General features: G+C 48.8%; 1 protein-coding gene across 1 annotated transcript in view; it reads left to right on the top strand.

Moving 5' to 3' along the window:
- The window catches only part of SLC15A3 (solute carrier family 15 member 3), a 262081-nt gene that overhangs the window by 127097 nt on the left and 107969 nt on the right, over positions 1–27015 (top strand). The window contains exon 3 of the mRNA XM_078676489.1: positions 21140–21293. Within this exon, the coding sequence (XP_078532615.1) occupies positions 21140–21293 (154 nt within the window). The remainder of the gene's footprint in view (positions 1–21139; positions 21294–27015) is intronic.

The following is a 27015-nucleotide window of genomic DNA, read 5'->3' on the forward strand; positions in this document are numbered from 1 at the left end:
AAGATAGCTCCATTAGCAGCCTGATCCGCACTAAGGATCTGAGTTATTTCTACCCCCTGATTAACCATCCCTCAACACCAGTGCACTCGTTCCCTATCACTGAGCATGTAAGAGCCCCAGATACCTTTACCCAATATCACACTGGGATAACATCAAGAAACCGAGGCCACCACACTGTAGGTGCACAGCGACAACACAGAAGGAACACATCCTGGGAACCTAGAGAGGTTATTTACGAAGGTTCCCATCTAGAGAATTGGGAGGCTGCCCATGGGTCGTATTACCATCCAGAACACCCCCAATTTATAGATCCAACATCATACTACAATGTACCTATTACTAACAGGTTCGCCGCTTTCCACAATCAAAGTGATCTGGAGGAGGTAGACTGACTACAGGCTGGCTCTTCTGCACCAATATCTGATGTCCTAGTAGAATATAACTACGTACAAGCTGAGGCACACAACCAAGCCATAGTCACCGCCACCCTGAAGGCAAAGCGAGACAACCCTAGAAAATCATTGTTAACTGTGGACTCCTTACTTAACAACAATAAATCCCCTGACTTACCTGAGGCCTATATCCCCCCCCCCTAGCCAACTTAGATCTAGATGTGGCCAGTACCGTGAACCAGGGGACTATACATATACATTTAACTGACTCATTGTCAGCGTCTACTACTAGAGAAACCCTCATAGATGTAGCATCTGGCGATTGTAGTATGAACTTAGTATCTTGGAACATTGCCGGCTTGGCTGACAAATTATGTGATCCTGTTTGGTTATTATCTATTAAAAAATATACAATTATATGCCTTCAGGAGACATGGATGGTGGATAATAATGTCCATATTGAGGGTTTTCAAAGCTTTGTCATACCTGCAGCTGTATCAACTAGGGGGAGAGCAAAGGGTGGCTTGGCCATTTTCATTAAATTAGGTTTGTGCTGTAAAACATGCAATTATCAGATGGCTAATCGTAACATTCAGATGCTTGAATTGAAGAGTGGTAAATGTGTTTTGACCTTGATTAACTTTTATAATGCTAACAACGGCAATGGTGATTGTAATATCGCGTTCTTAACAGAGTTGCTAAGAAAAACTGTTTGCACTGTGTCACGAAAGTTGTTGATTGCAGGAGATTTCAATGTACACCCATGTGGTAATCCTGGCTCTACCCCAATGGGTTCCCTGGGATGTAATAACATAGAAGGTTTCCATTTTGCCCATACTAGGGGTGGCAAGATCTTAAATGATCTAGTGAATGAAAATAACTTAACTGTAGCCATGTCCTTGGTCTCTGAAACAAAAGTCTACGATGTTCCAACCTTTAAAGGACTTGGTCAGGGATCCTTTATAGACTATATACTAGTCTCCACCGAGCTTGTAATATGGGTCTCGAACTTCTCCATTCTGTTGAGTGTCTACAGTGACCATAACCCCCTAACTATTAACTTGGGTGGAACCTTTTTTAAACAACAACTGCCCCGAATCGATCAGGGAACGATGAGCTGTATAAACGGCAGACGCCGCATAAAATGGACAATGGTAAATCAAGATTTGCTATACATTAAAATAAATAATGCATGCGAAAAGGAGTTGTTAACTTGTACATCTTCCCACTCACCCCCTGAGAACATCTTGTCCGGTTTTGAGGGGATAGTATCAATAATTGGAACTATGTTAACAGCACCAACTAAAGTACAAAGCGAAAACAAGGCAAGTAGAGACCTGAAGATTGCCTTAAAAATCAAACCCAGAGATTTTGTTTTAATCAAAAACCTGCGTTTGCTTTACAAACAGGCACTAGCCGCAAGGAAAAAAGAAATTAAGGCTAAAACCATAGAGTCCCTTCTTGACCCCTCAGTGTTGGGGAATAGCAGTAAGTTCTGGCAAATTATCAACAAACCCTTGTTTGATAATCCTAATGACACAGCCCTTGCCACTAACATCTCAGAGGAGGACTGGATGTCCCACTTCAGTGTGATTTTTAAAAGTAATGAGCAGCGGGCAGAAAATGTTCTTTTAACCCCATCCGATAATTCTCTATGCTTCACAGTCAATGAGGTTGAAAGGGGTATCCAGGGACTAACTAGCAACAAGGCCCCGGGCCCAGACGGCTTACCACCGGACCTTTTTAAGTCCAGTGTTTCCTTCTGGGCTCCCGTTCTCACGGCGGTAGTGAACGCAGCAGTGAATACGGGGTGTCCAAAAGCGTGGGGGTTATCAACTATAGTCCCTGTTTTTAAAAAGGGGGATCGCAGTAGCCCATCATGTTATAGGCCGATATCTCTAATAAACTCAGTAGCTAAAGTGGTAGGCGGAATAATTCTAAACAGGTTATCCACATGGGCCAAAGTAAACCCCATCCTATCACCTATACAATACGGCTTCAGACCCGGTCATTCGACAATCACACAGTGTCTGAACCTGTATCTGATCTTAAGTAAATATACCCTGGCCAAAAAAGGAACTGTTTACCTGGCATTTATGGACCTATCGTCCGCCTTCGATTGTGTGGACAGAGGCATTTTATAGGCTACTCTGATAAAAATGGGCGTAGAGAGGAATCTTGTTAATTTTCTGGCCGACCTACATTCAGATACAAGAGCCAATGATCGATACACCCAAGATTTAAAAGTAACGGACAAATTTAGAATCAATCGGGGTGTACGACAGGGGTGCATCCTGGCCCCATTCCTCTTCAATCTGTATATCAACGAATTGGAGGAATTTCTATTAAAAACAGAAGCAGACTACCCCTCTGTAGAGCGCAAAGGGGTTCCAGTGCTGCTTAATGCAGATGACGCTGTACTCATCTCTAGAACAGCAAATGGCCTCCAGAAATTACTAAATTCCTTCTTTGAGTTCATGGAGTCCCGTGGCCTAAGCATTAACAACTCTAAGTCCTATGCCATGAAAATAGGTCAGGGTACACGGAAAATAAACTCCTTCAGTTTAAATGGTGAGAAAATCCCTACCACTAACAGCTTTTCATATCTTGGAGTCCTCCTGGATCATAAATTATCTTGGGGGCCCGCAGTCACCAAAAAGAAGGGTGAGGCAACACGTGTGAATGCGGCCATTGTAGGCTTTGGGGAAAAAATTGGAAATTGCCCAACGGCCGCCCTGCTTAAACTATATCAGGCAAAAAGTGTTGCTGTCGCCTGCTATGGTAGTGAGCTTTGGGGCTACTGCAAGATAAAGGACCTAGAGGTCACAGAAAACAATGTCCTGAAAAAGATTTTGAGGCTACCAAGGGGTACTGGGAACTTTTCGGTACATGAGGAGCTGGGTGTCCCCTATTTAAGTGACAGAATAGCAGTGAACCCAGTAGTATGTTGGTTGAATTGTTGGCTTAATATAGATATACCCCTCACTCAAGCCTTACTGAAAGAAGCTTTAACACTTGATGGGAGGTTTAAAGTTCCGTGGTTGAAGTATATAAAGGACTGCCTGACGGCAATCGGCCGGCCAGAACTGTTTTTTAGTCCTAACGTGATCACGAAACCCGATGTTATCCTTGTAAAAAATGCTTTGCTAATATTAAGATGTTCAGACAGAGAAGAGGTCGAGCTACAGAAGGACAGTGTCAGGAAACACTTGTTTCTCAAAACCTGTCCCCAAATGGAACCTTACTTGTCATGGCACATGACTGGCTATGAACGTTTTTTGCTAACAAGGTTCCGCTTTGACCTATTCCATCTCCTATTGGCGGTCCCAAGTGGGGCCCATCGGGGTGAGGTGTTGCCAGCTTGCGGCTGCGACGGGAAGTCTCCGCAAGATCTGGCACACTTTTTATTTATTTGCCCTTATTACTTCCTACCACGGAAACTATATCTAAAGCCGTGCCTCAAAAAACTGAACTTTGCACAAATCAAACCCGCACTTTATTATCTTCAATTGCTGAAATGTGACTGCACTTTATTTGTCTGTAACTTTTCAAAAATAAGCTATCACCTTTAGGAAAAGCATGGATGGATAATTATGTTGTAAAGACGCCTTATGCACTTTTAACTTTTTATTATGAAATTACAATGAAATTATTTATGCTTTTAATGTGATTTTTATAATGTATATGTTCATGTTGCCCGCTGCTTTCTACTTTTTCAACTTATACTGTGCACTGGATTCCTCACTTGTCAAATGAATCTTTGGATTGTTTTTAAATGTATGTTGATGTTATGTACTTTTATGATTGTTACGTTTACAATCGAATAAAGTTATTTGAACTGAACTGAACTGACTTAAGTCACAGCAGCATGCCGCTCAGACAGCTTGGTAAGAGCAACTTGCTCACCAACACCCTCATCCCCAACACCAAGAGAACGATTACATTTGACGGGGAGACTCTCCCCTTGTTGCCACACAGACCACCACCCTTCATGACCTTTAGGCAACTGCGCCAACTTTTGTCGAAACACCGCAGAAATCCCCTTGGCGTAGCTTTGTTGAAGACGGAACTCTCACTTGTGCGTGGTCCACACCCGACTCCTGCAAAAACTAACATGGGATTGCCCCACACCCCCTTTCCAAACCCGTGGGGCAACATTTCTAACCGCCCCAGCACGTACTTCTCCTTCTTCCAAAGCATCATCGTCAATATCCCAATGCAAGACATCCTCCTCAACATAATTTCCACTTCCACCAGGAATCTCCCCATCTCCCACACCTCCATCGTAATACTCCCATTGAATACCCTCACTGCGCACTGCGCCCTGTTCCCGTAAAAGAGGAATCCGCTCCAGAAACCTCTTCCGCTCTCCCCTCCCCAAAAAAACGCCGTTGGGACAGCCCGCAACAGAGTCCCCTGTCCGCTCACGGGAAATGGCAGCATCGTCCCCTCCAAACTTATTATTCACATCAGTTTGCCGCACAAGCAGCGTTTGAAGAGCAACTTGCTCCCCAACAACCTCATCCCCAATACCAATAGATCTAGTACGAAACTGGGAGACTCTCCCCTTTGTGCCAAACAGACCACCAGCCTTACTTACCTTTCGACACCGCGACAGTCTCTGTTGAAACAACTCAGGGTCCCCTTGACGCGACTCGATTGACGATGAGACTTGAACTTTTGCATGGTCCGCACAGGACTCCTGCAAAATACTGAGAGAAACAGATTGCCCCAACCCACCCCTCTCCGTTGTGACTTAAACATGCGCAACATCCTCAATTCGTAATTCACCCCCCTCCATATTATCATTAGAGACATCCAAAATAAGGTCATCATCATGTCCAACAAAAACCCCACAGCCCCTAGGCAACTTGCCAGCACCAAGTCCACCAACGTAGGAATGCCCTTGAATAACTTCGCTGCGCACTGCGCCGCACAAACCAGAAGAGAAATCCGCTCCAGATCCCCTTACAGAGCCCTCCTCCCCAGACTGAAACGCCTCCTGCTCAGCCCGTAACTGTGTCCGGTCAGCCGAGGATCGATGCACTGTAGCTGTATCCTTGCCGTTGTAGCCGCTCAAGCCAGACTGCACCGTACTGATATACCCACAAACCCCCGCCGCAGCAGTGGAAACAACCACGCATGAATCGCCCCCCGAAGCAGGCTCCCGGACAAGGATACCGCAGCAAGCATAGAGTCAGGCCCAACCACCTTGCTCCCCAAAGGAAAAAGAGCGGAGCTCGGTGGCAACACACCCCCACGCCCCACAAACAAGCCGACTGAGGAAACAAGTGAACCAAGGGCCCCAGGCTGAACCTGCTGGGAAAGGGGGACAGCACATAAGCCCTGCCAATTAAGTGGAGGGGCGTAGCCAAACCTGGCCAGCCCCACTGTACACCGGAGAAACAGGGGCACGAGGGGGGGGGGGGCCATTATACCCAGAACTATGCCGATGCGACGCTCAGAGTATATCCATGCGCATCCCCTTCCCATGTATATAAAGAGATAACTCTAAGCACGAGATATCCAGTAGCCCTCTGTACTCTACAATTCCTAAGGAACCCATAGAGTATACCCATGCGCATCCAAACAAAGAACAAGTAGAGGTATAATACTGCAATAGAAGCAAGACAACCAGGCACAAACATAAACGTAACGTAGGCAATGGGGGCACCGGTGCAAGTGTCAAAGGCAAACAAAATGGGAGAGGAAGCATACTGTGTGTTACAAGGGAAAAAGGTGTGTGCAAGGGACAAAAAGGTTCCCAACATGAGCACAAAGAGAAAACAGCAGTTGCAATCTGGCTTCCATGCAAAGCGCTCCGACACCCCCGGGGAAAACCCGCGCCACATAAAACCACAGCAAATAAAACAGAGAGAAGAAAATAAAGGAACAGCCGAGCGAGGGCTGCTCCCAATAACCAGGTTCCTCCCCCGCCTCCCCCTGATATTCCCAGACGCCAACCACAATTAACTACGAGATAGAAAAGCATTGCCAAATGGCACTCTGCTGCCTTCCGTGTCGATACCCAGAAACTCAGTCCCGAAGCTGCCATGGCCCTGTAAGTGGCGGCGCGGAACATCGGCTGGAAGATGTCCACTAAGAGGCGGTACGCTGGGACATCGGTCTGGAGGACAGAGAGCTCAGTGGACAGCCACCTACTGGGGGTCGCCATATGACCCCTGCACCCCTCCCCCGCCCACCATCATACAATAGGGTGACCAGAATTGTAAAGCCAAAAACCGGGACATTTCACAAAAAATAGAAGGAGGACTACAATTTTACTACAAGCGATGAGAGCGCTCCTCAGCAGAGAATTACAGAACAGGCAGTAAGAACATACATAAAATGCAATTTTTAAGCCCAGTAGCTTGCCGGTTAATTAAATTGCGTTCTTGAAGCACCTGCTAACAATCTCTGCTGTGTAAAACCGGAAAAAAAAACCACCTCTCACAGTTGTCAGTTGACCCTCCCTAAAAACGGGGACATGAGACAGCTGGTTAAAAACAGGGACCGTCCTGGCAAAACGGGGACGCCTGGTAACCCTATCATACAAGGATCTGGCATGTGGATGTCGGTGAGTGAGGACCGGTAGTGCTGCACCGGCCGGTGAATAACCGTATAAATTAACGGCGTGTTGCTAACGTGCAAATATGCATGCATGCATCAAACTTCTAGTGTACCAACACCGATTCCGAAGGTCCACTTCTAATGTACATGTGTCTTACAAAATAACCTCGGGTGCCAGCAGCACCCGAGCCACTGTGAAATGCACCACACACGAAGGCATTCGCCCTGCGCATTTACCCCCTTCCCAAGCCGTGCCAAGGCACCCTGGCGGCATCGAGGCGCCAAGGAGGAGACAAAAGGCACTGTAGCACCCCAGCCCGCTCCCAGAGGCGCGGCACTCACCATCTCCCGGACGCATCCTTGCCGAGCCGCGGGGCCAGCATAAAGGTCCCCATGAAAACGAAGAAGAGCCCGAGAGCCACGGACAGGATCACGATGGTCACGGTCCTGGGGGAGGCCATGGGGAAAACCGGGGCGAGGGGGCGTGCAGGTCTGCTCCGTCAGGAGGTGGCGGGGAGCCGCACCATCGAGCCAGAGCCCCACAGCAGCGCGAGGAAGCGGAGACACAGAAACGAACCTCTCCGCCCGCCTCCCTAGTGCGCAATGAACCCTTGCTTCGCGCTGACCCTAATTGCCCCACCTGTCCCTCACTAATCAGGACCCCACCTGTCGTGGCCATCTCCAGTCTCTCTCTCTTCTCCTGTGGCAGTGGGTCAAGGTGTTCCCCAAGGCTCGATACTAGCACCAACATTGTTCAATCTCTACTTAGAACCACTGGGAAACCTCCTAAGCAAATCTGGGATCCACTATCATCTCTATGCAGACGACACTCAACTCTACCTCAAGGTTGCCTCCACTCATGATCTCTCCATCCTAAGATCTACTCTTGACTCCATTCAAAACTGGATGTCAACTCATCAATTGATTCTGAATCCCTCCAAAACTGAATTCCTCCTCTTCTCCTCCTCACTCTCTCCTCCCCCGGTTCAATCATGGATGGATCAGATGAATCTACTAAACAATAAACCCATCATTGTCGACAGTGCAAAATCCCTTGGTGTCATTCTAGACAAAAAACTCAATCTAACTCCCCACATCAATTCTATTGCAAAATCTGCTCGCTACCAACTGCGCCTTCTTTGGGGAATCCGTTGCTTCTTTCCGGAGCAGGACCTTATAACCCTGGTGCAATCGCTGGTCCTCTCTAGACTAGACTACTGCAATTCTCTACTTACTGGCCTCCCCAAATCTCACCTGTCCCCACTTAAATCTGTCTTCCATTCAGCAGCTCGTTTCATTTATGGGGCCAAAAGAAGCGATCACATCACACCGTTGTTATCCACCCTCCGCTGGCTTGCCTTCGAGGCTAGAGCTATCTACAAGACTGCGTGCATTACCCACAAAGCCTTGCACTCCTCATCTCCCAGCTACCTAGCGAATAAACTGAAACTCTCTGGTGGCTCTAGACGTTCACGCAATGCGGAGAATCTACTGCTTGAACCTCCCACTTTCAAGAAGGAAAGAACAATGGCCCAATCCTTTTCAGGCAACGCAGTGAGAATCTGGAACTCCTTTCCACCTCAGCTCCGGACCACCGCCTCCTCCCAGGCCTTCAAAAGGGACCTCAAAGTTCTCCTCCTCCAGAGACACCTCCAAAAGTAGCTCACGTCCTCTTGCTATTTGTGAGGAAGACTTCCCACTGCTGATAATTTCTACTTTCCATGACCATGGAAGTGCCTTCCCAGTGTATGCCTGTGATTGGAGGGTCTGCCTTTTTGCAGTATTTTCCATGTACTGGTGTTCGGTGCCCTTTTGTAACATGCACACACCACTCTGCCCTTGCAACACACGGCTGCTACCTCTCACATGTCTTTACCTTTGATACTTGCACAAGTGCCACCTTGCCCACGTAACGCTTGTTCCTGAGCCTGAGTGTCTAGCACTTATTGCAGGACTATACCTCTAATTATACTCTGTTTTCTCTTGTAACTGCACACTTGTCACTTTCATTTCCTCTTGTGCACTTTTGACTACCTCATGTATTTTGGTTGCTCACAATTGTCACTATTACCTTTACTACCTCATGTATGTTGGTTGCTCACAATTTTTACTACCTCATGTATTTTGGTTGCTCACAATTTTTACTCAAGTATTTTGTTTGCTCACGATTGTCACTATTACCTTTACTACCTCATGTATTTTGGTTGCTCACAGTTTTTACTACCTCATGTATTTTGTTTGCTCACAATTGTCACTTTTACCTTATGTAAGTAACGTATGTTTTTGCAATCTGTTCTTTTGTAATGTTTCTCATTATATTTCATTTCTGTTCCTAATGTGAAGCGCTCTGACGCCTTCGGGTAAAGTCCGCGCTATATAAAAATGCATAAATAAATAAATAAATAAAAATCTCCTAGCGCGAACCTACCCGGGGAGAGACCGGCTCGCGCACGGCTTTCCCCGGGTCCCCCTCCCTTGCCACGTGCGCCGCTGTTTACCATCTGCAATTCTTCCTCGTGTCGTTGCGCTTTTCTACAATGACCATCAGAGGGCAGCATAGGATCACGAATCACAGATAAGTTACTCAGTGAGAAGAAAAGCCTGGTAAAATCTGGAACAATTTCCATCAATTTTTAGAAAAAAATCGATCTCTAAGTCTGATGGAAAAAAACAAGGGAGCTGGGGCAAGGCATTCCTTGGGGATATTTATTTTTAGCAGTTTCATAGAGGGCCTTCTCCCCCAGAAGAGAATTCCAGCCCCCCAGAATGGTTTACAAAGCTGACCAGCAAGTCATAGCTGGGATCCCGTGTACAGGGAGCAAGGGACCCTTGTCTGGGTGTACCTTGCAATTGTGGGCGTTACATCAAAGACACAAAAGGAGAACGGAAGAATGTTTGCAAATTTTCAACAAGCATTGGAAATGCAATAGGTCTCGCAGCATTAGAGTTAGTGCTTTTAGAATTGTTTATGGGTTTTTTGTAAATCTTTAGCATTTTTGTTTCCTGTAGCCAACGCTAAAGAATTAAAAAAAAAAGCCATAAACATTTCTAAAAGGCCCGCAAGTCCTTACCTGCCAGCGAATTACGAAGGATTACTAAATGGCGTGTTTAGGCATTCGGAGCAGATGTAGACCCTCCCTCTTAGGGTGCCCGCACACCTGACTCGGTTCGCAGCCAGGGAGCATTTGATTTCTGCATTCTGTGCCAAAATCGTATTTTGTCTTTTGCAATTCTGCAGCTAAGAGATGAGCTTTTATTGTTAAGTAGGCGTATTCTAATTGCATAAAAATTGTACATTTCAATAGTATGATATTCTACACATTGTTGCAGCAGGGCCTACTGTTACAAAGGCTGGATTGGAAAGATGGGCCGTTTTTTTTAATATACATTTTTTGATTTTGCACCGATTACCGTACATGGTCGTAGTGCCAGCACATGGGGGCATGTGTATTTGTGTAGAGTAAAGGGACGAAAGTAAAGACATGAAAGGCGCTGGCCGGTGTCCATATCACACACATGCTTTGTAGCCTTTGTGTTTTTCGCTCATTCGAGTTATTAGTACCCGTTGTTACTTTCCTAAATCACAAGGGACTAAAGCCCTCTTGTTCGTACTCATTCTGGTGGCAGTTTCCAGATCAGGGCGCGGTCTCTTTGAGAGCAACAAATGAAAACAAATGAACTAGGAACACAGCTTCAAGTCATAACAAGCCGGCGTTGCGGGCTGATTCTGCTTGCAAAGGCATCATCAGCCTTCATTAACCACCAATGCCAGGCCCTGCCCAAGCCTCTAACCAGCTGCAGCTCCACTGACTTCACACATGGGGAGATTACAAATGACACGTCGGGTTACCCTGGGCCGCAGCCTTTTCTGCAGCGAGCAGCTCACCAGGCTGAAGCGGTTTAAAAGGGTCAGCGAAATCAAAAGAAAGTATTCACTCCTAGACTGACCGACTGTGACAGCGTTGTGCAAATTAGTGAGAAGGCACGAGATGAAAGGGGCTAGCGTGCTAATTAACATGTGTAATAGTTACTGCAAACAAACCAGTTACACCATAACTTGTTAGCCCCGTTTAAAGGACTCGAGAAAGTACGGGACCATGTAGGTTCCAATAAAAAGAAGAATAGTGGCATCTCCCAGTCGCAGTGCGGAAAAAAACCGAAGTGCGGTATCAAGCGCTAGATAACATACGTTATTGGAATAATTATCAGTTTCTATAGAGCTTTAACTTATTTTAAAACGGAACTCTCCCGACTTCCTTTTCAAATTGCTTTGACAGCATTTTCCATGTAAAAGACGTTTAAAAAGTGGAGTTTCAACAGCATCAGCAGTGCACCAATCTCACGCCCCCACTACACACACACGGAAGCCCATTTTCTGTAATTTCATTACAAGCCTCTCTCATACATGCATCAAGCATGTTAAAGCAAAAACGGTAACGAAACAACCCATACCCACAAAGGTAAAGCGCAAGAAGCAGCAGATAGCCCCAAATGACAACAAGACGGAGGGAAGAGAGGGGAGGGGGGAGGAGAAATGCGACACGGCGGGAAGGGGCAGGCAGGATGACTCAGGGGAGGGGGCGGAGCGGGGCAGAGCGGCATGTGGGTGTGAAGAAGCCGGGCCTTTGAAGTGAAGCTAAGCTTCACTTCAAAGGTGTCGGAGGAATGCGGGCGGCTGTGCACGCGCTTTTAAGCTCAATGCACATGCGCATTGAGCTTAAAAGTCACGGGCACTGCAAGGAATCGCCACGATTCCTTGCAGTGTGGATAAAGAGTGGATAACTCGCAATACTCTCGCCTTGCTCGATGCGCATGCGCATCGACAGGCGAGACCTAAAAACCACTGTCAATCGCTCTGGGCAACATTCCAGCCCAGTGTCTTTTGTCCACTGCCCCACTCTAGACAGAAGCCCATCTTATGCTAATCACGCTGACCCAGCTCCTCATGGGAAGAGCCCATCCTGACATGCGAGGGGAGTCAACGTCCACAAAAGCTGCACTCTACTGGCAAAGGACAAATACTTAAAAACTGATTGTGTCCCCGTTCAGAGGGAAAATGGCCATGCAGCTCGGCCTGCAGAGTCTTGCTATTGGAGCAGGAGCATTGCTGATTTGCATATGATTGGTCCCTGTCCGAGGTGGCCAAAATCCATGGTCTGGCTTACAGGTCAGTGGAATGGCCAATTGCTGCAATGATTCAAGGAATCTACCTTTGACTTTTTTGTTTTCATTAGTAAGAATTGGGGCAAGTAGCAGACATTTTTAATTTGTGTTCCTCAGAAAGACAAAACACATGCACAATTAGCATGTGGTTCCTTATTCTGGTCTCAAACTCATGCACACATTCAGCTCCCACATAATTGTATGTAGCAGGTGCATTAGTGTGAAAGGGATTTAAATAACGAGCCAGTGGCTTCATCTCAAATAAAGTGAGAAGACAGGAAAAGCAAGTAAGGGGGTACGCCAGAAGAGTGAGCTAGGACAATGGAGGGGTTGCAACATGGACTGTCCAATAGAAACACAGATCTTATGACTCTGTGGTACCATAGGCTGGCCTTGCGAGAGGGTGTGGAACAGTGTGGTTCATATGCTTGTCTGGGGAGGATGGTGTAACGCGTGCTCATCCGGGCAGAGTGGTATGATGCATGTTTTCAGTCTGACGAAGATGCACATGGTATGATTGGGAGAAGAGAATGCTGCATCTGTTGGTCTTTAAGGAACAATATGAGGCATATATTGGCCTTGGGAGGTGTGTGCCTGTCTTGGGAGAGGAACATGAGGAACATATTACTCTACATGGGATGGTTTCAGGTGTGTGTTTATCTTTGGAACAGTAGTGTGGTTCATATGTTGGTCTTAACAGAATCATATGATGCAGATGTGTGTCTAGGAAGACAACATGCAACATTTATTGTTCTTGAGAGAATGGTGTGGTCCATGCTTTGGTCTTAGAAAAAAGGGTGTGATGCTGGAGTGTATCTTGGGAGAACTTTGTGCTACCTGTGTTTATTTTGTGAAAATGGTGTGATGAATATGTTGGTGGAACTGTGTAATGTCCAGGTTTATCTTTGAAGAATGCTCTGATGAGTGTGATGGGAACTTTGTTCTTAGGAGACTGGCGTGATGTGTAGGTGCATCCTAGGACCTTGCAGTGATGCATATGTATGTCTTGGGAGAACACTGCGATGTATGTGATTGGTCACGGGATAACTTTGCGATGGCTATGTACATCTTGGAAGGATGGGGTGACGGGTAGGTTCATTTTGGGAGTGCATGCAGAACAGTGCTGCAGGAAACTGGATTATCGGTGGAGGAGGGTGAAACCCTACTCAAGCAGCAACCCCAATTTTTTCAGGGTGTAGCACAAACGAACCCCAAATTAATCTGTGTTTAGCCCTCTGGTAGCTAGGCACAAAGGCAGTCAGGCTTAACTTAAAGGCAATGTGTTAAGTATTTATACAACACTCAAACGATGGCATAGTGAAAACACAACATGAGAAAAATCCCATAGCAATTGAGGAAACATTGAGGAAAATGCAAAGAAATATTTGAGACCTAAGCAATAAAAATCCAATTAGTAGAACCAGATATATGCACTTTTAAAGATTTAAGCGAAAACAGAGCTAAAAAGCACCTAAGCATTAACTGTGGTTATCTGGTTGTGCCGGACCGGGACAAAGTCACAATTTCAGGCCGACTGCAAAGGAGCATGGACCGGCTACAGGGACCAAGTTAGGCCTACTGAACAAAGTCCCTTAAATCCAGTGGCGGGGTCTGTGTGGCGCCGCTTTGTGAAGCATCTGTCGTCGGGTGTTGGTTCCTAGGAGCTGCGAGGCCCGTGATGTGAGGTTCTACGTCAGGTTCGTCACGCTACGTCGGTTCCAGTGAAACTGTGTGGCAAGGCTTTCCAGGGCTTTGTATCGAGTCACGTAGGTTCCGATAGGCTGGCAGCAGGGCGGCGAGTCTAGGTGAGACGTTACGCTGCTTGGTGTCAATTCCATTGAGGCTTGCAGCTGTGGAGCGAGGTGCTGCAGGACTCATCATCGCTTGACGTCGGTTCGGATGAAGCTTGAAGCTGTGCGGCGAGGCTTTACGGGGCTTTGCATTGCCTCACACCTGATTTAGTGAAGACCACAGCTGGGCTGGCAAGGCACCGCTGCCCTACTTCCAAGGGTTCAGGACTAGAGGGGCACCACTCGTGGGGTTATGACTCACAGCAGGCAGAGTCCTGAAAAGCAGGGTACAGGCCAATGCTAGAGCTATGTCTATAAGAATTCTAGCTGCCATCAGTGGCATTGAGTGAGCCCAAGATTCCAGTACCTATATCCGATACCTATATCTTCTGGTGGTCAAGGCAAGATGTGCAACTGTCTCAGAGTGTCTAGTACATTCAACATTTCACTACTCACTGCTAGAGCCACATTCTGACTAGGCCTGGCTATGAAGGACGGTGCTCTTTCTCAGCACAACATCTGCTCCCATTGCTGAGGAGAAGGCCACAACCCTCGAAATGGCGGCTGAGTGGGTTTACCCAGAGTAGAGGACTCCTACTCTGGGCAAAGGGAATGGGCGACCAGCCTTCCACTCGCCAGGTACCCAGGTTTCAGTGATGGAACAGGAAAGGCGCTTGTGCAGGGTGGTACATCTGGGATAGGCAGAGCTAGACAGCACAGAGAGCACCAGCTTTTGAAACACGCTTCAAATGGAGTTACAAATGAACCTCATAGTTTACAGGCCCACCCATGAACCACACACCCCAGCCACAATATACGAGTCTCACACACGTCCCTGACATGATGAAAGCTAATGGCACTAGGTATGTGGGTTGGACGCTCCTATACGTTGGACAGATCAGTAGCCAATCTTAGCACTAATGTGCAGGTTAAAGGGCCTGTAACGCTAAACAATAATCATGAAGCCACCACCAATAATCATGGCCTAGCCTGGGGCGAGAGGCTGTAACCCGCTGGGGTCCTAAGGTGCTTGGGGGGTGTAAAGGTGCTACTGTGCGCAGAGGTTCAGTCAAAGAGCCAGGTCTTGAGATCCTTCCTGAACTGGGATAGCGACAGGGATAGCCTGAGGTGGAGAGGCAGGGTGTTCCAGGTCTTGGAGGCGAAGTAGGAGAAGAATCTTCCTCCAGTCCTGGTCTTGCAGATCCGGGAGAGGGTGGCGAAGGCCAGTTTGGTGGAGTGGAGGTGTCTGATGGGCACATGGTATGAGTTGACTGGGAGCCAATGGAGTATTTGCTGGAGTTAGGAGATGTGGCTGTGGCGGGGGATGTTGAGCACCAGTATGGCTGCAGCATTTTGAACGTTATCTAGTTCCCTGAGGATCTTTTGGGTGATGCCTGCGTTGAGTGCATTGCTGTAGTCGAGTCTGCTGCTGATGAGTGCGTGGGTGACTATCTTTCTGACTGCAGTGTGGATCCATCTGAGGTTCTTCTGGAGCAGACGCAGAATGTAGAAGCATGATGAGGGGAGAAGGCGTTGATCTGGTGGTTCATAGTGAGCGTGAAGTCCAGTATGATGCCGAGGTTTTGTGCGTGGTCTGTGGGTGTGGGGGGTTCCTAACGCCCCAGGCCACCAGGAGTTTTCGCAGGCGGAGGTGTTGGGCCCCAGGATGAGGACTTCAGTCTAGTCCTGGTTGAGTTTGAGGCAGCTGTCTCTCATCCAGGTAGTGGCAGCCTGTTGTGGAAGTTGTTTCTGGCAATTGTGGGTTCATTGGTGAGGGAGAGGATCAGCTTGGTGTTCTAGGCATAGGCGATGATGTTGAGTCTGTGGTTCCTGGCTATGGGTGCAAGCGGGGCCATGCAGACGGTGAAGAGGGTGGTGCTAAGGGATGAGCCTTGGGGGGCTTCGCAGCCGATCTCTGAGGGTTTTGAGAGGAATGGTAGAAGTCTGACTCGCTGGGTTCTACCAGTGAGGAAGGAGTGGATCCAGTCCAGGGCTTTGTCGTGGATGCCAGCATTGTCGAGTCTCATGCTTAAGGTGTGGTGGGAGACAATGTCGAAGGCAGCCTAGCGGTCCAGGAGGATGAGGGCTGCAGTTTCTCCCTAATCAAGGAGGGAGCTAATGCCGTTGGTGGCGGCGAGGAGGGCAGCTCCTGTGCTATGGTTGCTTTGGAAGCCAGACTGAGAGGAATCCAAAATGTGGTTTGATTCGATGAACTCCGAGAGCTGGGCGCTGATGGCCTTCTCGATGACCTTGGCTGGGAAGGGGAGCAGGGAGATGGGTCTGAAAGTCTTGAGGATGTGTCGGGTCGGCAGACGGTTTCTCTAGCAGGGGGATTGATCTTGGCGTGTTTCCAGTCATCAGGGAAGGTGGCTGTCTTGATTGAGCAGTTGATGGTGCGGCGCATTATGGGGGTGATGGAGGTGGTGGCTCTGTGGAAGATGTGGAATGGACATGGGTCTGCGGGGGCTCCGGAGTGAATGCTTGTCATGGTCTTGAGAGTGTCATCCATGGTGAGCGAGGTCCAGATGAGTAGGGTCTGTTGGGGGGAAGGGTCGCCGCATGTGGTGGTGGTACGAGTGATGGGCGGGTCTTGGCTGTCGAAGCAGTCTTAGATCTGTCTGATCTTGTGGTGGAAGTAGGTGCCAAGTTTGTTGCAGTGGTCTTGGGTGGGAGGGACGTCTGTGGTTTCTCTGTTGGGTTTGGCAAACTCCTTGATAATGGCAAAGAGTGTTTTGCTGTTGTGAGGGTTGGTGTTGATTCTGTCTTACAGGACCCTTTTCTTTGTGGTTTTGAGGAGGAGGTGGTGTGCAGTGACTGCGGCTTTGAAGGCTACTTGGCTTTCCAGGGCTTTGTTGTTCCTCCATCTCTTCTCGGGCCATCTACAGGTGTATCTGAACTCGTTTATGGTGCCAGTGAACCAACTGGCTTTGTTGGAGTGTTGCTAGCTGGGTGCGTTCTTAAGGGGCGCCAGCGCGTCAGAACAGTTGGCGATCCATCGGTGGAGGTTGCATGCTGTGGTGTTGGCGTCCGTAGATGTTGGTGGTGGGGTTGTGCTGAGGGAGGAGGTGAGATGTTTTTTGGTGAGCTTGTTCCAGTTATGGCAGGGGGCTGGGGGAGTATGGTGGGTTTGGTGTAAGCAAAATGCACGCAGTGGTGGTCGGTCCAGAGGAGTTCAGAGATGTGGCTGTAGGAGATGTTTTTCCTGGTGGAGAAGATGGGGTCGAGCTTGTGTCCTGCTGCGTGGGTCAAAGAGGCGATTATCTGCTTCAGTCCAATGTGAGCGAGGTTCTCCAGAAGGTATGCAGTTTTCCGGTCATTGGAGTTGTCGAGGTGGAAGTTTAGGTCGCCCAGAAGGATGTAATTTGCAGATGTGAGTGCATAGCGTGCAATGAAATCGATGATGGTTTCGGTGAAGCGGGGGCGAGGAGATCTGTAAACGAGGGTGCGGCAGAGGGTGGTGGTCAGGTTGGTCTGGACTTGGCAGAGGAGATGTTTCATGGCTGTCGTAGGGTCGGCTGAGTGGGTGGTCAGGCAGAGGGAGCTCTTGTGGATGATAGCGGTCTCCTCCTGGTCGGTCGGTGCGGTCCTTGCGGGTGATCTTGTAACCATCAGGATGGTGTGGCGATGTCTGGGCCCGAACTGGGGTTCATTCAGGTTTTGTGAGGAAAGAAATGTCAGGGGAGATGGCGTTGAGGAGGTCAAAGATTTTTGTGCTGTTTTTGTGGAGGGAGCGCCTGTTGAGGAGGATGCAACTGAACCGGTCTGGTGCACAGCGGGTCGCCTGGTCGGCGGGAGGAGCTTGAGTGCGGAAGAGGGTGAGGGTGCAGCTACAGTTTCAGTATGAGAAGTGTCCTTGCATGTGTAAAAACAGAGATTGACAATTGGAAACATCACCTGTGTAAAGCACTGCAATCACAAGGCGAATTCACACCAAACAGAAACTGACAATAAGAAAGCCTACGCCTTGCCAAAGCTTGTTTTAGAAGCGGTGCTCAGTTTTACTTTCAATAAGGGCAGTAACAAGACATTCCTCCACTAGGCCACTAGGCTTTTGTGTAGTGAAGTGCTCTTTGTGGGGTCATTTTATTGGAGTGGGGAAAGCTAAAATTCTACCCTGACCGGAAGGAACGTGGGCTCCGTGGAGGGAAGGGAGTGGGGACGGAAGAAACATGTGTTCCATGGAAGGGGCTGAGTGGGAACGGAAGAGGTGTGGAATCTGTGGAAGGAAGTGAGTGGGACCTGAAGAAACATGTGTTCCATGGAAGGGTTCAAGTCCCGACGCGGCAGGGTCTTGGGCTCAATGTCCGCGGACTCGATAATTCTCGCATCGGCGCCTACTCTAATCATGGGTCCCACGCTGCAACTCTGGGCAATAGCTTGCTTAATCTCCACAACGGCCCCAACAACACTGGGATGCCTGGCTTCACCTTGGGGGTGCCCAGGAGAGGCATCTCACAGGGAGAGCCAGGAAGGGCTCCACAGCGTTATACAGCGCCGGGACGCCCCGTTGGGGCAGCTGTGCGCTTTACAAAATACACTACACAAGGGGGCGATTGGAACCGGAAGGGGTGTGGAATCTGTGGAAGGAAGTGAGTGGGACCTGAAGAAACAAGTGTTCCATGGAAGAGGCTGAGTGGGAACGGAAGGGACGTCGAATCTGTGGAAGGAAGTGAGTGGGACCAGAAGAAACTGTTGTGTGTCGATTTAGATATCGTATCTAGATTTCCCAATTCATGACCTTATATAGGGATAATTCACATTGCCCTTATGTAGGCATAGAAATCAAGTCCTTATTTAGGCATTACTCATGCTAACCAAATACAGGCATGGTCAACTACATCCGATCCTCTTCGTCACAACGAGTTCTTGGCAAACCAGACTCTTAAGCCTTTAGGACTTCCCCTTGCTTGGATATTGATTTCTCCAAGAACTCATTTATTATGCATGAACATCTATTCCTTAGGGGTTCATTCATGACGTTCTAATGCCCGACTTTTACGTCAATATTGTCATTCCTAACCACCTTCAAGGTATAAATATGCCTTCACTTGCTATGGCAAGGCGCGGTTCGACTACCTACTTGCACGACACGGCTCATCACAGCAAGTCCCGAAGGAAATCAAGTCCCCAACTGATGTACTGACCAGATGCTGTCCTCGCAGAGAATCCAGTTCCAGTGTTTCAGACTCCCCTTGCGAGCTATTAGAGATCGAGTCCCGGGAAAGAGATACCAACCTCTCTCATTCTAAGGTATGGAGCTGATTAGAACCTAGAGAAACCTTTGGAAACACTTGGCATATCTAAACCAGACCACGACAGCACCTACTTCTTCCCTCGTACTACACTTAGGTTAGGTACACCGGGGTAGTATTATTTAAGAAGCAACAGATGAGTATTTTATTCTGTGTTATTTATGTATGTATTTGTATGAATATATGTCATAGCTACAAGGCATACTATTACAGTATTATTTTATCTTACTGCTAACGCTGTACATTTTATACTTCGCATTCTGTCTTACGATTGTAGCAGTTCATATCTCTTGCATGAGAAATAAAACTGTTCAATAAACCCTTTTTATTGAAACGCCCGTCTCTCTATTCCTATGCAACTCTGTAGGAACGAAGCATGCACGATTGACTGAGTGAAACTGTTATCTATTGTTTCCACGATTCTGAGACTGTTCCGATTCTAAAGGGAAACAAAGTTGTCATGTTTATGCGGTTGTCAGAAACTAATCCCTACTTGTTCATTCGAGAAGTTTCTAGTGACCTCTGAGTTAGCTGGTACACACAAGTAATTAAGTTTAATGTACTCGATATAGACATACTGGCCTCAGTCCTATGTCAAAAGTATAGTGTATATTACTCCAATGCGCAGAGCCTATCAGGGATATAGGAACTACGCTACAAAATGTGTGTTCCATGGATTAGGGTGAGTGGGAACGGAACGGGTGTGAAATCTCTGGAAGGAAGTGAGTGGGACCAGAAGAAATATGTGTTCTATGGAAGGGGGTTAGTGGGACCGGAAAGTGTGTGGAATCTGTGCAAGTGGTTGAGTGGGACCGGAAGGGGTGTGGAATCTGTGGAAGTGGTTGAATGGGACCGGAAGGGGTGTGGAATCTGTGGAAGTGGTTGAGTGGGACCGGAAGGGGTGTGGAATCTGTGGAAGTGGCTGAGTGGGACCGGAAGGGGTGTGGAATCTGTGGAAGTGGCTGAGTGGAACCAGAAGGGGTGTGGAATCGGTGGAAGTGGTTGAGTGGGACCGGAAGGGGTGTAGAATCTGTGGAAGTGGTTGAGTGGGACCGGAAGGGGTGTGGAATCTGTGGAAGTGGCTGAGTGGGACCGGAAGGGGTGTGGAATCTGTGGAAGTGGTTGAGTGGGACCGGAAGGGGTGTGGAATCTGTGGAAGTGGTTGAGTGGGACCGGAAGGGGTGTGGAATCTGTGGAAGTGGTTGAGTGGGACCGGAAGGGGTGTGGAATCGGTGGACGTGGTTGAGTGGGACCGGAAGGGGTGTGGAATCTGTGGAAGTGGTTGAGTGGGACCGGAAGGGGTGTGGAATCTGTGGAAGTGGCTGAGTGGGACCGGAAGGGGTGTGGAATCTGTGGAAGTGGTTGAGTGGGACCGGAAGGGGTGTGGAATCTGTGGAAGTGGTTGAGTGGGACCGGAAGGGGTGCGGAATCTGTGGAAGTGGCTGAGTGGAACCAGAAGGGGTGTGGAATCTGTGGAAGTGGTTGAGTGGGACCGGAAGGGGTGTGGAATCTGTGGAAGTGGTTGAGTGGGACCGGAAGGGGTGTGGAATCTGTGGAAGTGGTTGAGTGGGACCGGAAGGGGTGTGGAACCTGTGGAAGTGGTTGAGTGGGACCGGAAGGGGTGTGGAACCTGTGGAAGTGGTTGAGTGGGACCGGAAGGAGTGTGGAATCTGTGGAAGTGGTTGAGTGGGACTGGAAGGGGTGTGGAATCTGTGGAAGTGGATGAGTGGGACCGGAAGGGGTGTAGAATCTGTGGAAGTGGTTGAGTGGGACCGGAAGGGGTGTGGAATCTGTGGAAGTGGTTGAGTGGGACCGTAAAGGGTGTGGAATCGAAACTTTTTGGAAGAAGTAAAAGCTCTCATGGGTCCTGGCATGAGGGAAACCATCATATTTGATGACTCGGGTTCTCCAACAGCAGAGGTGTTGCAGAGGCTGCACTGATCTCCATGTCGCTTCTCTCCTTCCACCGCAGGGTCGGAGATCTGCCTCCCGTTGTCGGTGATCCAGAAGATCGAACTGAGGAGGACGCGGCGCACCGCAGTGAGGCCAAAGCCAGCATCAAAGTCCTATGCAAGATCATGCCGGTCCTGCTGTCCCTCATCCCTTACTGGATGGTGTACTTCCAGGTAAGCGTGCCTCGACTCCAGTATACGCAGTGCAGGTCGAGGCGCTATTCTGATGACGTCAGCTTTTGACGTCATCTACCAAAGCTCTGCTCCTGGCTGAGATTTCAAGCACCCTGCTCATGTCCAGACATGTCCCTCATCCTTGAGACATCCTGTGGTGTGGGACACTCTTGTCTCGAAATGAGGAGACCGTGGACATGTCCCAAATATACACATCACACACAACTTTTCCATATGCCGAGGCATTCCACACCATGTGGATATCATGTCCTCTGTGTGCTTTACCAACATATCCTGAGATATCTCGCTCCGTATGCATAGCCTACAACGACTTGAGCAGGCGAGCGATGCACATGTCCTGAGATATCTCACTCCGAATGCATAGCCTACAACGGCTTGAGCAGGCGAGCGATGCACATGTCCTGAGATATCTCACTCCGTATGCATAGCCTACAACGGCTTGAGCAGGCGAGCGATGCACATGTCCTGAGATATCTCACTCCGAATGCATAGCCTACAGCAGCTTGAGCAGGCAAGCGATCCACACCTCCTGAGTTATCTCACACCGTATGCATAGCCTACAACAGCTTGAGCAGGCATGCGACGCATATGTCCTGAGAAATCTCACACCGTATGCATAGCCTACAACAGCTTCAGCAGGCAAGCGATGCAATGTCCTGAGATATCTCACTCCGTATGCATAGCCTACAACAGCTTGAGCAGGCAAGCGATGCACATGTCCTGAGATATCTCACTCCGTATGCATAGCCTACAACAGCTTGAGCAGGCATGCGACGCATATGTCCTGAGAAATCTCACACCGTAGGCATAGCCTACAACAGCTTGAGCAGGCAAGCGGTGCACATGTCCTGAGGTATCTCACTCCGTATGCATTGCCTACAACAGCCTGAGCAGGCAAGCGATGCAATGTCCTGAGATATCTCACTCCGTATGCATAGCCTACAGCAGCTTGAGCAGGCAAGCGATCCACACCTCCTGAGTTATCTCACACCGTATGCATAGCCTACAACAGCTTGAGCAGGCATGCGACGCATATGTCCTGAGAAATCTCACACCGTATGCATAGCCTACAACAGCTTCAGCAGGCAAGCGATGCAATGTCCTGAGATATCTCACTCCGTATGCATAGCCTACAACAGCTTGAGCAGGCAAGCGGTGCACATGTCCTGAGGTATCTCACTCTGTATGCATAGCCTACAACAGCTTGAGCAGGCAAGCGATTCACATGTCCTGAGGTATCTCATTCCGTATGCATAGCCTACAACAGCTTGAGCAGGCAAGCGATTCACATGTCCTTAGATATCTCACACCGTATGCATAGCCTACAACAGCTTGAGCAGGAACGTGATGCAATGTCCTGAGATATCTCACTCCGTATGCATAGCCTACAACAGCTTGAGCAGGCAAGCGATTCACATGTCCTGAGGTATCTTACTCCGTATGCATAGCCTACAGCAGCTGGAGCAGGCAAGCGATGCACATGTCCTCAGATATCTCACACCGTATGCATTGCCTACAACAGCTTGAGCAGGCAAGCGATGCACATGTCATGAGATATCTCCCTCCGTATCCATAGCCTACAACGGCTTGAGCAGCCGATATCTCACACCGTATGCATAGCCTACAACAGCCTGAGCAGGCAAGCGATGTACATGTCCTGAGATATCTCACTCCGTATGCATAGCCTACAACAGCTTGAGCAGGCAAGCGATGCACATGTCTTGAGATATCTCACACCGTATGCATAGCCTACAACAGCCTGAGCAGGCAAGCGATGCACATGTCCTGAGATATCTCACTCCGTATGCATAGCCTACAACAGCTTGAGCAGGCAAGCGATGCACACGTCCTGAGATATCTCACTCCGTATCCATAGCCTACAACAGATTGAGCAGGCAAGCGATGCACATGTCCTGAGATATCTCACTCCGTATGCATAGCCTACAACAGCTTGAGCAGGCATGCGATGCATATGTCCTGAGAAATCTCACACCGTAGGCATAGCCTACAACAGCTTGAGCAGGCAAGCGGTGCACATGTCCTGAGGTATCTCACTCCGTATGCATTGCCTACAACAGCCTGAGCAGGCAAGCGATGCAATGTCCTGAGATATCTCACTCCGTATGCATAGCCTACAACAGCTTCAGCAGGAACGCGATGCAATGTCCTGAGATATCTCACTCCGTATGCATAGCCTACAACAGCTTGAGCAGGCAAGCGGTGCACATGTCCTGAGGTATCTCACTCTGTATGCATAGCCTACAACAGCTTGAGCAGGCAAGCGATTCACATGTCCTGAAGTATCTCATTCCGTATGCATAGCCTACAACAGCTTGAGCAGGCAAGCGATTCACATGTCCTTAGATATCTCACTCCGTATGCATAGCCTACAACAGCTTGAGCAGGAACGTGATGCAATGTCCTGAGATATCTCACTCCGTATGCATAGCCTACAACAGCTTGAGCAGGCAAGCGATTCACATGTCCTGAGGTATCTTACTCCGTATGCATAGCCTACAGCAGCTGGAGCAGGCAAGCGATGCACATGTCCTCAGATATCTCACACCGTATGCATTGCCTACAACAGCTTGAGCAGGCAAGCGATGCACATGTCATGAGATATCTCCCTCCGTATCCATAGCCTACAACAGCTTGAGCAGCCGATATCTCACACCGTATGCATAGCCTACAACAGCCTGAGCAGGCAAGCGATGTACATGTCCTGAGATATCTCACTCCGTATGCATAGCCTACAACAGCTTGAGCAGGCAAGCGATGCACATGTCTTGAGATATCTCACACCGTATGCATAGCCTACAACAGCCTGAGCAGGCAAGCGATGCACATGTCCTGAGATATCTCACTCCGTATGCATAGCCTACAACAGCTTGAGCAGGCAAGCGATGCACATGTCTTGAGATATCTCACACCGTATGCATAGCCTACAACAGCTTGAGCAGGCAAGCGATCCACACCTCCTGAGTTATCTCACACCGTATGCATAGCCTACAACAGCTTGAGCAGGCATGCGACGCATATGTCCTGAGAAATCTCACACCGTATGCATAGCCTACAACAGCTTCAGCAGGCATGCGATGCAATGTCCTGAGATATCTCACTCCGTATGCATAGCCTACAACAGCTTGAGCAGGCAAGCGATGCACACGTCCTGAGATATCTCACTCCGTATGCATAGCCTACAACGGCTTGAGCAGGCAAGCGATGCACATGTCCTGAGATATCTCACTCCGTATGCATAGCCTACAGCAGCTTCAGCAGGCAAGCGATGCACATGTCCTGAGATATCTCACTCCGTATGCATAGCCTACAACAGCTTGAGCAGGCAAGCGATCCACACCTCCTGAGTTATCTCACACCGTATGCATAGCCTACAGCAGCTTGAGCAGGCAAGCGATGCACATGTCCTTAGATATCTCACACCGTATGCATAGCCTACAACAGCTTCAGCAGGCAAGCGATGCAATGTCCTGAGATATCTCACTCCGTATGCATAGCCTACAGCAGCTTCAGCAGGCAAGCGATGCACATGTCCTGAGATATCTCACTCCGTATGCATAGCCTACAACAGCTTCAGCAGGCAAGCGATGCAATGTCCTGAGATATCTCACTCCGTATGCATAGCCTACAACAGTTGAGCAGGCAACCGATGCACATGTCCTGAGATATCTCACACCGTATGCATAGCCTACAACAGCTTGAGCAGGCAAGCGACGCACATGTCCTGAGATATCTCACACCTGTGCATAGCCTACAACAGCTTGAGCAGGCAAGCGATGCACATGTCCTGAGAAATCTCACTCCGTATGCATAGCCTACAACAGCTTGAGCAGGCAAGCGATGCACATGTCCTGAGATATCTCACTCCGTATGCATAGCCTACAGCAGCTTCAGCAGGCAAGCGATGCACATGTCCTGAGATATCTCACTCCGTATGCATAGCCTACAACAGCTTCAGCAGGCAAGCGATGCAATGTCCTGAGATATCTCACTCCGTATGCATAGCCTACAACAGCTTGAGCAGGCAAGCGATGCACATGTCCTGAGATGTCTCACTCCGTATGCATAGCCTACAGCAGCTTGAGCAGGCAAGCGATGCACATGTCCTGAGATATCTCACTCCGTATGCATAGCCTACAACAGCTTGATCAGGCAAGCGATCCACATGTCCTGAGGTATCTCACTCCGTATGCATAGCCTACAACAGCTTCAGCAGGCAAGCGATGCAATGTCCTGAGATATCTCACTCCGTATGCATAGCCTACAACAGTTGAGCAGGCAACCGATGCACATGTCCTGAGATATCTCACACCGTATGCATAGCCTACAACAGCTTGATCAGGCAAGCGATCCACATGTCCTGAGGTATCTCACTCCGTATGCATAGCCTACAGCAGCTTGAGCAGGCAAGCGATGCACATGTCCTCAAATATCTCACACCGTATGCATTGCTTACAACAGCTTGAGCAGGCAAGCGGTGCACATGTCCTGAGGTATCTCACTCCGTATGCATTGCCTACAACAGCCTGAGCAGGCAAGCGATGCAATGTCCTGAGATATCTCACTCCGTATGCATAGCCTACAACAGCTTGAGCAGGCAAGCGATGCACATGTCCTGAGATATCAAACACCGTATGCATAGCCTACAACAGCTTGAGCAGGCAAGCGATGCACATGTCATGAGATATCTCACTCCGTATGCATTGCCTACAACAGCTTGAGCAGGCAAGCGGTGCACATGTCCTGAGGTATCTCACTCCGTATGCATAGCCTACAACAGCTTGAGCAGGAATGCGATGCAATGTCCTGAGATATCTCACTCCGTATGCATAGCCTACAAAAGCTTCAGCAGGAACGCGATGCAATGTCCTGAGATATCTCACTCCATATGCATAGCCTACAACAGCTTGAGCAGGCAAGCGATTCACATGTCCTGAGGTATCTCACTCCGTATGCATAGCCTACAACAGCTTGAGCAGGCAAGCGATTCACATGTCCTTAGATATCTCACACCGTATGCATAGCCTACAACAGCTTGAGCAGGAACGTGATGTAATGTCCTGAGATAGCTCACTCCGTATGCATAGCCTACAACAGCTTGAGCAGGCAAGCGATTCACATGTCCTGAGGTATCTTACTCCGTATGCATAGCCTACAGCAGCTGGAGCAGGCAAGCGATGCACATGTCCTCAGATATCTCACTCCGTATCCATAGCCTACAACAGATTGAGCAGGCAAGCGATGCACATGTCCTGAGATATCTCACTCCGTATGCATAGCCTACAACAGCTTGAGCAGGCATGCGACGCATATGTCCTGAGAAATCTCACACCGTAGGCATAGCCTACAACAGCTTGAGCAGGCAAGCGGTGCACATGTCCTGAGGTATCTCACTCCGTATGCATTGCCTACAACAGCCTGAGCAGGCAAGCGATGCAATGTCCTGAGATATCTCACTCCGTATGCATAGCCTACAACAGCTTCAGCAGGAACGCGATGCAATGTCCTGAGATATCTCACTCCGTATGCATAGCCTACAACAGCTTGAGCAGGCAAGCGGTGCACATGTCCTGAGGTATCTCACTCTGTATGCATAGCCTACAACAGCTTGAGCAGGCAAGCGATTCACATGTCCTGAGGTATCTCATTCCGTATGCATAGCCTACAACAGCTTGAGCAGGCA

The sequence above is a fragment of the Lissotriton helveticus genome, chromosome 1_1 (genome assembly GCF_964261635.1).
Source record: "Lissotriton helveticus chromosome 1_1, aLisHel1.1, whole genome shotgun sequence".
Classification (NCBI taxonomy): domain Eukaryota; kingdom Metazoa; phylum Chordata; class Amphibia; order Caudata; family Salamandridae; genus Lissotriton; species Lissotriton helveticus.